The 12865-nt window shown below is 43.9% G+C and overlaps 1 protein-coding gene across 1 annotated transcript in view; it reads left to right on the plus strand.

The window, feature by feature from the left end:
• Positions 1 to 12865, plus strand: part of NELL1 (neural EGFL like 1) — a 537948-nt gene that overhangs the window by 495303 nt on the left and 29780 nt on the right. The window contains exon 16 of the mRNA XM_025199761.1: positions 1780 to 1920. Coding sequence (XP_025055546.1) covers positions 1780 to 1920 — 141 coding nt within the window. The remainder of the gene's footprint in view (positions 1 to 1779; positions 1921 to 12865) is intronic.

Raw genomic sequence — 12865 nt, forward strand, 5'->3', positions numbered from 1 at the left:
TCTTTCCTGGCTTAACGTATAATTGCAGTTGAAACATATGATTGCCTTTTCTTTCTGTCACATGCTATTATCTTTGTATTATGTATTGACTTTCATCATATAAACTGCATGGAAAATGTAATTACAACAAGATATTAGTCAGTGTTTACAAAGTAGTATGAATATGTAAAGTTTTGTGTTTCTGCCGGGTAGCTTAGTAAACTCTAGAACAGAAATCCAGTTGGTGAAAATATGTATGCCAGCTCTGTACTGGAATGACCATTTTGGGTGTAAGCATATCTTGATTAGTGCTAATATTACCTTTGTTCATGTTGGCTATGATTCTGTAGTCTAACCAATTTATATGGACCAAAGGAACTTTCTCAGTCCTAGAGCTGGTCAGGAGCCTAGTCTCTTTTTTCAGGGACAGGCAGAGTAGAAGGGACTAGGGGTGTGCAAAGCGGGCCCTATTTGGTTCGGATTTGGATTTGGTGCGAATCAGGGACAGCGATTCAATTCGTTGATTTGGATCACTGTCCCTGATTCGATTCAGCCGAATCTGAAGATTTGATGCTGATTCAGAGAATCAGCCATTTGGGCATAGACTCAGCTTTAAAAGTTTTTTCTACATACCTTGAGGTACCAGCGCAAAGTACTTCCGATCCACTTCCAGGTCTGCTGGGGAGTGTATGCCCCTCCTGGCTCAGTAATTGGCTGTGGGGGGACCCTGGGTGTCCCCTCCAGACCCAGGAGGCACCAGTCGCTGAGCCAGGAGGGCACAGGGGGACCCCCAGCGTGCTCCAGGGTGGACCCGGAAATGGACCAAAAGTTGTCCACTTCCAGTTCACTGCTGAGCACTCTGGGGAGCCCCCTGTGCTTCTGTGGGACCCTCCATGTGCTCCAGCATCGCAGCATTCATGAGCCCCTGCTACCTAGAGGTATGTAGAAAAAACATTAATGCTGTCTCTATGTCCAGATCTCCAAATATTTTCAAATCATTTTGGAAGGTTCCGATTTGATTGAGAGAGATTAAAGGGTCTTCTGATTCGATTCAGATTTGGAGATTCAGCCACCAAATCGGGCTGAATCTCCGCTGAATTGAATCAGGGACCGAAGCTTTGCACAACCCTAGTAGGGACCATTCATGCAACATGATATCAGCCAGTGACAGAGGCCATACTTTTTTACTCTGTAGATGACAGCATCAGCTTCAGTACTCCTATCTAGGAAAACCCCTAGGAAAATTAATCCCTTGAGTTTAAATCTGCATTATTTTGAAGGACAAGTGCAAAAGAGAAATAATGAACTTGAGAATCATGTCCACTAGACCTATTGGTGTAACAAAGGTAATATTGTAGAATAGTGGCAAAGTTGAGCCCCCAGAATCCTATTTATACTAGAACACCTGAGTAATCCAGTTGTTTTACAAAGAAAAAGAAATTATCTTTGTTTTAGAAATATGAGAAGATAGGGTCATAATCTCTGAGTAGATCTATGCCAAAACATTTTAGACAAAGAAAGAGTTAGTTCCTTGCCTCTAAATAAAGACAGCGTATTTGTATTTTACATTTTAAATTCATAGTAAAAATCTTCAGTTGCATTTTATGCTTCAAGTTCCATAACTTCTTATTGTTCTTGTTGTTGTTGTTATATCAGCTGTATGTTAAGTGTTTGTTCTTTGGAACCATTACAAAACATGATCCATATTTTTAAAAGAAGACTTTTTTTTAAAAAGCATCTAAAATGTTGGTGTCAAAGGAAATTAATTTCCTGGCTGGCTTGTGTTTTTCTCTGAGGCAGATATTGATGAGTGTGCAGAGGGGATCATTGAGTGTCACAACCATTCACGCTGTGTTAACCTCCCAGGGTGGTACCACTGTGAGTGCAGAAGCGGTTTCCATGACAATGGAACCTATTCTCCTTCCGGAGAGTCCTGTATTGGTAAGCAATGCTCAGCACAGAACTTTTTTTTTTCTTCTGCATGGTGTCATACACTCACTATTATGATGGCATGTCCTGAATGGATACTGTATTTAAAGTTAAAATTAAGATGTAACCAACCATTTGTTAAGCTCATCACTACCCTTAGTAATGCAATGTAGATATTAGTACAAAAGACATGAACCATCACATTTCTGAATAGTCATATGGAAAGGGGACAATCAGAGGTCAAAACTGTGACTTGCCATCCTTAGCTATTTATCACCATATGCCACTTGGAAAAACTGAAATAATGCATCCGTATTTAGCCTTTTTTGCCATTGTAATAAGCAACATGAATGTGGGCACTGCTTTTCAACTCGCTGCTTTCAAATTACAGCAAAAAGATACAGGGTATTTAATCATAAGTCAAGCATTCTTTTATTTGTTTATTTTGTATTGTTGTCTGCTTTTATCCTGTTTTATTTTTAGGGCTATACAAAATATACTGTAACACATTTTTTGTTTTGCACATACCATATTTATAGACTAATGTCATAAGAACATGGATTTGAGAGTATTTTCCAAAGTGTGTAGGATCACATTTGTTAGGCTTTGTTGCTAAGATCACACAATGTTAGGCTTTGTTGCTAAGACTTAAAGTGAGAACAGAACAAGACCTCTAGGTATGTACTGCTGTTTCTGCTGCTTACCTGTGCTGTGACACCTTGATTGGGTTGCTTTGCCTTTAGACTTTGCACTAGGTATCGTGGTAGAATTGTACTGTTCTTTATGCACCCCACCAGCACTTTCATACAGTTAGCAATCCTATACCATTTGCAGTATGGATACATGAGTGCCCTTACAGCTCCTACACATCCTCAGTAGGCTGCATTCTTCCAGGACAAGTACATGGCTCCGAATTGGAGTACCTGGGTGAGCATAAATTCTGAATCCACAGGTGTTAGATCAGGCAGGGGATTCTCTCAGTTTTTATAATGGTTAGGGGCATGCATGTGAAAGAGATCTGTATCAGACTTGCGGAACCATATCATCCAGGCCCTGGTGTTCCCCGAGGGTATTGGACTGTAGCCATGTACTGTGTGAGGCAACCGTCAAATCAGACCCATGTGCTGCATAGGAAGTGTGGGGCCAGTCTGGTGTACATGGCAGGACCTGTCTGGGTCATATGCTGCCATTGGGTCCAGATCACATATTGGTGGCTATGCTGAGGCCTGGGCTAAGACACAGGCCAGCTTGGGGCCAGTCCTGCTCTTGGGGCCCATCCAGGGCTCACACTACCAGCAGTGCCATGCTGCCCCTGGGCCCTAGACCAGTAAAGAGCACACACTGCCCACAGCACCATGCTGAAATGGCCCCACATGTCTCATCCAACATTCAGGGCCAGTCTGCAGGCCCAGTTCATCAGAGGGACTGGCTCAGCACCACTCATCAGGCCTACAGGGTTTGACTTCCATGGGTTGGAGCATTCACCCAGGAAGCAGGAGACGTGTTCCAGGCCTGCCTCATGCAGAGGGGTTTTGAACCTACACGTTCTGACTTCCCACAGGTCAGGCAGTATATAATTTCCCTGTCCAGCTCTTCAAGTTTATCATTTATACCACTGTAAGACATCAGAGTCTGGCCTTGAGTGTTGTTAGTTTGAACCCTTAACTAAAGTCATTATAAAGGATTTGCCCTTTGAAATAACCCTATGGATTTCCTAGAGAATTGTAACTTTTCTAGAGTTTTGTTTTTAAACTGATCTATATAATTATCAAGGAGGGATATACTTCTCTATATTAACATTTATTTTATGTTTTAAATATCTTTGAAAAGGATGTCATTCTCTATTAACTTCTATAGATATTTAGATCAGCTTCTTAGAACTTGGATTTCTTTAGAATTCTAGTTGTTTAATCCCTAATCAATGTTTATGAGTCTTCCATAAAAAATATATTTCTGGGTATTGTGACTATGCTTCTGATTATTTTGAAAAAACTTTACTTAACATTGTAAATTGTTCAGATTTTGGCTAGTATACTTGTAAAGTGAAAAGGATTTCTGCTTATTGAAAACACTAAGAAACTGTAAAATTCAAGAATAATATCTTAGAACATAATATCTTGGAGTCTTAAATTTCAATTGTTAATTGAGACAAAGCTACCCAACTAAGTCCCAGTAGGCGCATCTACACAAGGCATTTGCAGCAGAGTAGATTAATTAGCTCTGCAGTAAATGTTGTGCACCTACACATGCACCCCTATTACGCTGGAGTAAACTAATTAACTCTGTAGAAGGATAGTACTTGTAAATACAAGTACTGTCCTGCTACGGCACTTTTTACTCCTCAGCAGTGCACACACAGATGCAACCCTGGCTGGAGGAGGTATGAGGGGGCTTAAGTGTTAGGGCTGCCTGTTGGATAGCCCTGCACTGGAGCACCCTTGTGCCCCAGTCAACCCATCCACTGCACGTTGAGCCAGGGGGGAGCAGCCCCCAGGCTGGCAGACTGACCTCTGGAGCTAACTGCATGCAACACAGCTCAGTGCACGTCGCGGGATGAAAAGGTATGTGTATAAATGCCCTAAAAGTCTTAAGGGCACTAGTGATAAAGGGTATCCATAACATTTCTTCATGCCTTTCTGTCTCAGGTATTTCTAAGGTGCTTATCACTCCTCTGTGCATGCCAGGTCACAAATGTAATAACCGTGTTGGGCCAAACTACTGTACAATTTCACTGAAATCAGTTGAGCTATGCTGGGACTGTATTTTGCTCACTACAGTCACAGCTGATATGCACACCCGAAGCAATATGTTTTTTGAGTGGACCAATGTTTCCCTTTTATGTATAAGTATAGCACCTGGGAAAGTCAGTACTGTAAATGTTGAAGTTGATGGTAACCTTGCCTATGTATCTAAGAACAAAACTGAGCCCATAATGGTACATTCTATGATCTATGTTACATTCTATGTAGATTAAACAGCAATGTGTTTTCTTCAAAGCAAACTGCTCTCATTTTGACCTGCAGAGTATGTTGGAAGATCAGAAAGGTGAGATGCTTGTCTCACCATGTGTAAATGGTAAATGAAATGTGAAATTAATGGGGTTATTTTAATTTAGATAGCTTTTCTGAGCCATCTGCTACTGGGCATCAATGCTGAAAGGACTAGATTAGTTTCCTTTCTTCCTCTATACTGATTTAATAATAAAAAAATACAGTATTCTGTTATGTTGAAACAGATCACTTAAACAGTAAAATTCCTTTTAAAAATGTAACTAAAAATAACAGTTATGCAGAGAAATGAAATATGGATTTTACAAGTACATTCCAGCTACAAACATAAATTAATACATGTTAGCTGAACATTTATTTGAATCACTTTATAGAGCTTATTTATGTGGGTAGAGTATTCAGTGTCAGGGCCAGAGTCATTCATCTTTTTATTTTATATGAGAGAGGGTTTGTCTGCATAGCAACAGCATTTGTTTGGGAATGTAAGAGATTATAGGCCCAAAATCAGAGTGGTAATTCACCAGGAGAGAATTTAACCCACTCTGTTGAAGTATTTCCTGTATGGTTTGTTGCTAGACACCTTTTCTTCATGACTGAAGGACAAATCCTAGGGAACTCCTCTTGAATAAATTGCAATATCAGTTCATTGCCGGACAGCTGCTTCCACTTCCGTTAAATACAGAGAGGAGGTGGAGGATGATCTATTGATGTCTAAACTCCTTTTTGGATTTTGGCCTTACACATCTGTACTATATGTGGACCCCCTGGTCAGTTCACAATGTCCTAATACTGGTATGTATATGTCTGAACCACTTTTCGCATGAAAGACATAGAAAAAATATGCAGCTTCTGTTCTTTGGGCATTATGGTATAGCTAATTGGTGTTAAAGATATGGCCTGTGGGCTGGATCCGGCCAATAAAGACTGGTCAGCAGTGCTGCCTGAGGGCACATATGCCTCAGAGAGGATAGTGGGGAAGGGCCCAGGACTGTGCTGCCACAAGGATCGGGCCCCTCACAGCTCCCCTGCTGTCCGCCTCAAGGTGCATGTGCACCTGCTGCCAGCAATGAGCTGGGCCAGGGCTATGCAGACCCCAGTGCAGCTGCTTCCAGCCTCCCTGCCACTGGCTGCAGTGAGCAGCCCCCACTCCGAAGGCTGAGTAGCAGGGACATGCTCAGAGCCTTGGCCAGTTGTGGCAGGCAGCTAGGAAGCTGCAAACAGCTGCACCAGGGTCCATGGAGTAGGGCTGTGCAAAATGGCTATGTCTCATTTCTATTTTGGATTCTGCTGTTTTGGAGAACAGTGATTCATTTTGGTGTTTTGGATCACTGCTCCGTTTTGATTTGGCTGAATCTATTGTGGAGTTTCGACGCTGTTTTAGAAATTTGGATTGGCCGGGGTGAGGCAGACAGAGCCAAGCAGCTGCAGGTTCTCCCACAGTTCCTCCAGCTGTGCCTGCCTCTCCCTGGGTGGGGAGCCATGGGGGAAACCTCCATGGCTGCCCTGCCCGGCCCTAGCCTAGTGTTGGTACTTTAATCAAAAAAAAAAAAAAAAAAAAACCCGATGCAGCAGTGGCAATTGCAGCCTCTGGGAGTTGGGGTGGCTCCTGCACTGAGCTGCAGCCTGACACCACTCAGCTTCAGTGGCCCCAGCTCCCAGACAATGCACAGTATTCTGCTGAGCCATGCTGCACCTGCACCATGGAGCAGGTGCTGTGCAGGTGCCAGGCAGAGGGGGGCAATCCCTGCTGCCCCCCACTGCTCTGTGCTGCATGGGGGTACCCCGCCATGAACACCCAGCGGCCCCAGTTGCCACTCCTGCAGCCAGTGAGTGCGGAGCTTTTTTTGCTTTTTTTTAAAGTGCCGGGAGCTGGAGTGGGGTGGGGGCATCAGGGATGGAGCTGGGTGGCAGGTGCAATCGGGGTGCAGGGGCTTTACAGGTGGTGAGTTCGGGGCGTTATTTTTTTTTTTTTTAAGTGCCAGGCCTCTCACAGCTCCCCCACCATCAGCCCCTGGCATCTTAAAAGTAGATGTTGCTGGTGTTTGGGGAACTCTGCCCAAAAACTTTGCTGACCCCTGAAGTACAGTATGACACAGAACGGCATTGCACGGATAGGACAGCTGCTGCAGAGAATGAAAAACTGCTGAAGGGTAGTTCCAAAGAGGGTAGACTGTTCTCAGTGGTGGCAGATAACAGAACAAGGAGCAATGGTCTCAAATCACAGCAAGGGAAGTTTAGGTTAGATGTTAGGAAAAACTTTACTAGGAGGGTAGTAAAACACTGGAACAGGTTACCTAGAGACGTTGTGGACTCTCCATCCTTGGAGGTTTTTAAGACCTGAGTAGACAAAGCCTTGGCTGGGATGATCTAGTTGTGAGTAGTCCTGCTTTGAGCGGGGATTGGACTAGATGACCTCGTGAGGTCCCTTTCAACCCTAATTTTCTATGACCAGGAAAATTCATTGGTTTCCAAGTTGTGAAAAGCTCAACTCATGCTTGTCATCCTGTCATACATGCCAGGTGCAACAATCCTCCAAGCCTCAAACCTAGGCTTAAGTTTGAATAGATTTTAAATTTCATTCATGCTGCTTTAGGTTGGTTGCAGGCATTAAAAAAAAACAACAAATCACGCTTTACTGGAAGCAGCTGCGCTTTACTTCATCCCGGCTCTGCAGCATCTATATAGATCAGGTTCTTTTGCAGGGCTTTTTTGTGCTTATAACTAAAGCTAATTCAATCAGCTACTAGATAAAAGTGCCAAAACAGCCCCACTAAAATGCTTGATCTATACAGACATCAGGTGAGCTGGGTCCAACTAATGCACTACCTCTTCTGGGCACATGCTGGGCTCAGCACGGGACTGTGCTGAATTTAAAGTAAAGCATCGCTTTTTTTTAAACTTCTGGAAGCCGCCATAATGTATAGTGTGCTATAGCATTGTCCGTTATCTGGTGTATAGAGTTGAAATCAATCAAAAAATTAAAGCATCTTAATTTGTAAAACAGAAGGCTTGATGCTTCCTTTGAAGTTTTCCCATCTCCCCTTTATGCTGTAGAATTTTTCTTTTGTTGCTTCAGTGGTAGGGAGAAAGAGACATTACATAGACCCTCCTATATTGTCATCTATTTAATTGATTAAAACTTGAAATATCGGAGTCTATTTCAGTCACCGATGAACTGGGGATAAATTGTTTTTCACTTCATAAACACTAAGACAAAGCTGCAGTGCTTATGAGCTAGCGGCTAACTTAAGAGCTAGTATTCCTAATGCTTCCACAGGGTTGTCACTTGAACTTAATAAACTATCAGGACTGGGCTTCATCTGTCATTTCTTTTTCCTCAGTACCAAAATGTGTTGCTATTATAGCATATTATACCAGCTACCGAAATAGCTAAGCAAAACTAAGTATGTTGAAATTTAGGGGGAACAGCAGTAGGGATTTTCCTTCTGTGACAGTTTAACATGCTATCAAACAGTGTACATGAATCACATACATGTTTGTAGATTCATAGATAGTGAGGCTGGAAGGGACCTCGGAAGATCATCGGGTCCAGCCCCCTTGCACCAGGCAGGAAAGACAACTGGGAGTCAGGTGACCCCAGCAAGGTGACTGTCCAGTCTCCTCTTGAAGATTTCCAGGGTAGATGATCGCACCACCTCTGGAGGGAGCTTGTTCCACAGTCTAGACACGCTGACTGTGAAGAAGATTTTCCTAATGTTGAGCCTGAAACGGTCTTCCAGGAGTTTCTGACCATTACTCCTGGTTTTCCCTAAGGGTGCCCTGGTGAACAGCTGTTCACTGAGCCCTTGATGTACGCCCCTGATGTAGTGGTTAGTCACTATCAAGTCCCCTCTCAGCCTTCTCTTTTTTAGGATGAAAAGTCCCAGATCCCTCAGTCTTTCCTCATATGGCTTGCCATGCAAATCTTTGATCATACGGGTGGCGTTTCTCTGGACTCTCTCGAGTTTTACCATGTCCGTGTTGAAGTGCAGCACCCAGTAATGGATGCAGCACTCAAGCTGCGGTCTCACCAATACCGTGCAGAGTGGAAAAATCACTTCACTAGTTTTGTTGGAGATGAATCGATTGATGCATGCTAGAATATTATTTGCCCTGTTGGCTACAGCATCACCCTGCTGGCTCATATTCGTACTGTGGTCTATTATTACCCCCAGGTGCCTTTCATTCATGGTGTTTGTCAGTTTGGCGTTGCCAGGCCGGTAGGTGTGTAGGGCATTTTTTTGTTCCCAGGTTTGTAAAATGTCCACTTTACATTTCTTGACATTGAACTTCATCTGATTCTGCTCTGTCCAACTTGCCAGCCTGTCTAGGTCCACCTGTATCTGCAGCCTATCTTCAAGCGTGACCACGCTTCCCCATAGCTTGGTGTCATCTGCGGACTTGGCCAATGAGCTCTTTACCCCCACATCCAAATCATTGATAAAGATGTTGAAAAGCATTGGACCAAGCACTGACCCCTGAGGGACACCACTGGCCACTTCTCACCAAGATGACACAGATGCATTCATTAGAATTCTCTGGGTCCTACCCTGCAACCAGCTTCCTACCCATCTAACAGCCTCATGGTTAAGCCCACGGTCCTCCAATTTTCTCATGAGAACATTGTGGTATACTAAATCAAAGGCCTCCTTACACCTCACCACTGCCTCCTTCCTCCATTTCTTGAAGATGGGTATAACTTTGGCCCTCTTCCAGTCCTTGGGGACCTCTCCAGAGCACCACAAGTTTTGGAAAAGTTTCGCCAGAAGTCCTGCGATGACTTCAGCCAGCTCCTTCAACACCCTCGGATGAAGTTAATCTGCTTCTGCTGACTTACACATGTCTAATTTTTTTCAAATGTTCACATACCAGTTCTAGAGTAATAGTAGGAAGGCAGTAATTCCTACCCTGCTTCATCTGTACCCAATCTGGCATGATTTTGCCCTTGGCCTGGTGAAATACTGAAGCAAAGTAGTCATTCAAGAGTTCAGTTTTCTCCTGAGTGTTGGTAACCAGCTGTCCTAAATTGTTGAACCCCACACTCCCATTTTTTTTCTTCCTGTTCCCTACGTACCTAAAGAAGGACTTCTTGTTGTCCTTGACTCCTGTTGCTAATTTTAGTTCAGTCGCCACTGTGACCACCGGGTCTCAAATAACCGGTCACATGCTGCCTTGGCTCATGCCCGGAAAGGTGTTCTCCCTGCAACCTCCCCCGAGAACACCGTGCTGGTGTTACCTCCTTGGGAAGCCTTCCCTTATCCCGCTTGCCACGACTTGAATATTTCCTAGTGGTTGGGAAGTGGCTAGCCCGGGGTCTTCCACGATGCGGGATCCTGGTGGTCACTAGCAGGGCTTCGCCACCCCTACACCCCGTCCTCATGCCACCTTGATGAGCTGTCCCAAATTTGCGACCCAGTACCTCTTCCTCCGCTACCTCAGAACCTCACGGGTCAACGCTCCTCTTCGGATACCACCTTCTGGATCCGACAGTCTTCCTCTGTCTTATGTCGTTTTTGTCCGCCTTCCTCGTGGGGCCTGAGCTAACCTGGGAGAAACCTAGTCCTGCCCTCGACACAACGGGCCATGTACTGAATTATGCACCACCTCTCCCCCTTTCTTGACCCTTTTCCTACTTCTCAACCCCTTCACTCGGGGAAACAAAAATTAACTGTTCAAAAGAAAAACAACTCCCTTCCCAGGCCTCTTACCTCAGAGACCCTAGGTGCCAAGCTCTCTCTATCCCTTGGCTAGGAGTGAACCCCTACCCAGGTTCTCTTTCCTATTTTCTCCTTTTTCCCTTGCCTCTACAGCCCTGGGCTATCTTGTCCCTCTGCTCCCTACAGCATTCTTATTTGGAGCCTGCTCTGCTCCCCTGTAGGTGGCCGGATCTCACTCTCCCTCAGAAGGACTCCCGGAGTGCTGTGCCATCTTTCTGGCTGCCTCTGCTGTGGCTCGCTCTCCAGGCCAGGCTTCTCCTCCTCCCTCTGACCCATGCCACTCCCACCTGTGGAGGCAACTCCCGTGTGGCGTCTGGTGCTCTCCCCAGCACTGGGACCTCTGCCAGCAGGCAGAGCCACTTCTCTTTCGCTTTCAGCGTTAGTAGCGGGTTGCCGCCTTCTCAAGGTTCAGCAAGCGTCAGGAGCCTCCTGTGGCTTCTCGTTCACCGCTCCTCCCGCCTGGAGATAATCCCGGAAGGGGCTGGGCATCTCCGCACTTCCCAGGTCCTTCCTCTTTCCCCGCTTCCCTTGTCCGTCTGGTTCTTTTATCTCCGTTTTGCAGGGCTCCCTCATGACGTCACTGGCCGGTCTCAGCTGAATAAAGGCGCGGCTAATGAGCTGTGCGGGTTTTTCCTTTGATTCCTGTTGCGTTGCAGCTCCTGTTAAAGGTAAGTAATCTTCTTATTTTTCTCTTCCTGTGTGTTTGTTTTTCTCTCCTGGTACAGCCACCTTAGCCTTTTGAATCTGTTCCCTACAGGTGCGGGCCATTGTTGTATAGTCCTCCTTGGGGCATGCCTCAAGCTTCCATTGTTTGTACACCAATTTCTTCTTTCTTAAGAGGACTATGATATCCTTGTTTAGCCAAGAGGGCTTCCCAGCCCTTTTGTTACCTTTCCTCCACATAGGAATTGATTTCCTTTGTGCTTTGAGGATCGTGTCTTTAAGAGACGACCACTCTTCATGCACTCCTTTCGCCTTCAGTCCCTGGTCCCATAGCCCTTTCCCGGTCCCTGGTTCCACAGTGCTAACCCTACTAGTGACCTGAGTTTGTTGAAATTTACATTTTTGAAGTCCAAAACTTCAGTCCTGTTATCTGATTTGTCTGCCTTTATGTGTTATAGAAAAGATATACTCTTAAAAGACTGAATAAAAAATGTTTAGTACTAAAGGATATATGCTTTATTGAATAAAGTTGCCTTGGTCGCGTCTTCTTCCCTGGTAGATAGTCCATTGCTAATGCCCAGGGAAAAGAGTGCATTAGCAGCTTGATCCAGTGGAGAAATCCTCAGTTGTGTAGTGTGGTATAGTGTGGGGGTAGTTCAGTTGGGTTTACAGCTGCTTTATATACCCAGAATGACACAGAACAGCTGTAGCTCACCTGTGACTGTTGTTTGTGTTAGTAATAACACCTTTAATTGTTAAAACTGAAATAATTTTGAAACTCTGCAAGATGTTTTATCAGCTTTGTTGCTGGTAAGAAAATTGCTTGCTATTTAGCCTTTCTTTAGGTTTTCTGGCTCTCCTGAACTTAATTACATACTCTTAAGGTAAGCATTTTGAGTCATATTAGAGTTTATATAAAGTGTGTTTCATCAAAACCTGCATTTTCAACCCAACTTAACCTACTTGATAGTGTCCTTTTAGTAGACTTTTTTTTTAGTCTTTTGGTAGACCTACGTTTCTACAGTATTTAAGTGCTATGATCAAAGATTTTCTGAATAAAGATGAATCTCCTTAATGATTTTAGTTTAAACCATGTGCACATACCACTAAGTTTGATTTAAAAGAAGAGCAAATAAATTACCTCTGAAGTGACAAATTGCTTGTGAAAAATGATTTGTCAAAACAGTGTTCAATTAACTCATACATATGTTGGTTGGGAGCCCAGCATACATTTTTCACATTGTTTTATATTGTAATGGTTTAATGTACCATAGAAGTTGAAATTAGCACACTAGTAGGTTTTTCATCTGTGATAGTTCATCATGATATCAGAAGGCATACCACTCATATGGACACATTTTCATTAAGGTGCTGTAGAAAAGTGTACTATTAAATACTGAATGAGACACTAATATGTATTGAATTCAGAAATTAAGTATGGAGGCAAGGGATCAAATCAGTATATGAAATCAGGTAAATGAACCTGTGTTTGTGCACACATTCATTCTCACATGTTTGTGCATTTAAAAAGTGTCCATGGGAATCCTTTTAATACATGTAAACTGTGGG

The sequence above is a fragment of the Alligator sinensis genome, unplaced genomic scaffold (genome assembly GCF_000455745.1).
Source record: "Alligator sinensis unplaced genomic scaffold, ASM45574v1 scaffold442_1, whole genome shotgun sequence".
In the NCBI taxonomy this organism is placed as follows: domain Eukaryota; kingdom Metazoa; phylum Chordata; order Crocodylia; family Alligatoridae; genus Alligator; species Alligator sinensis.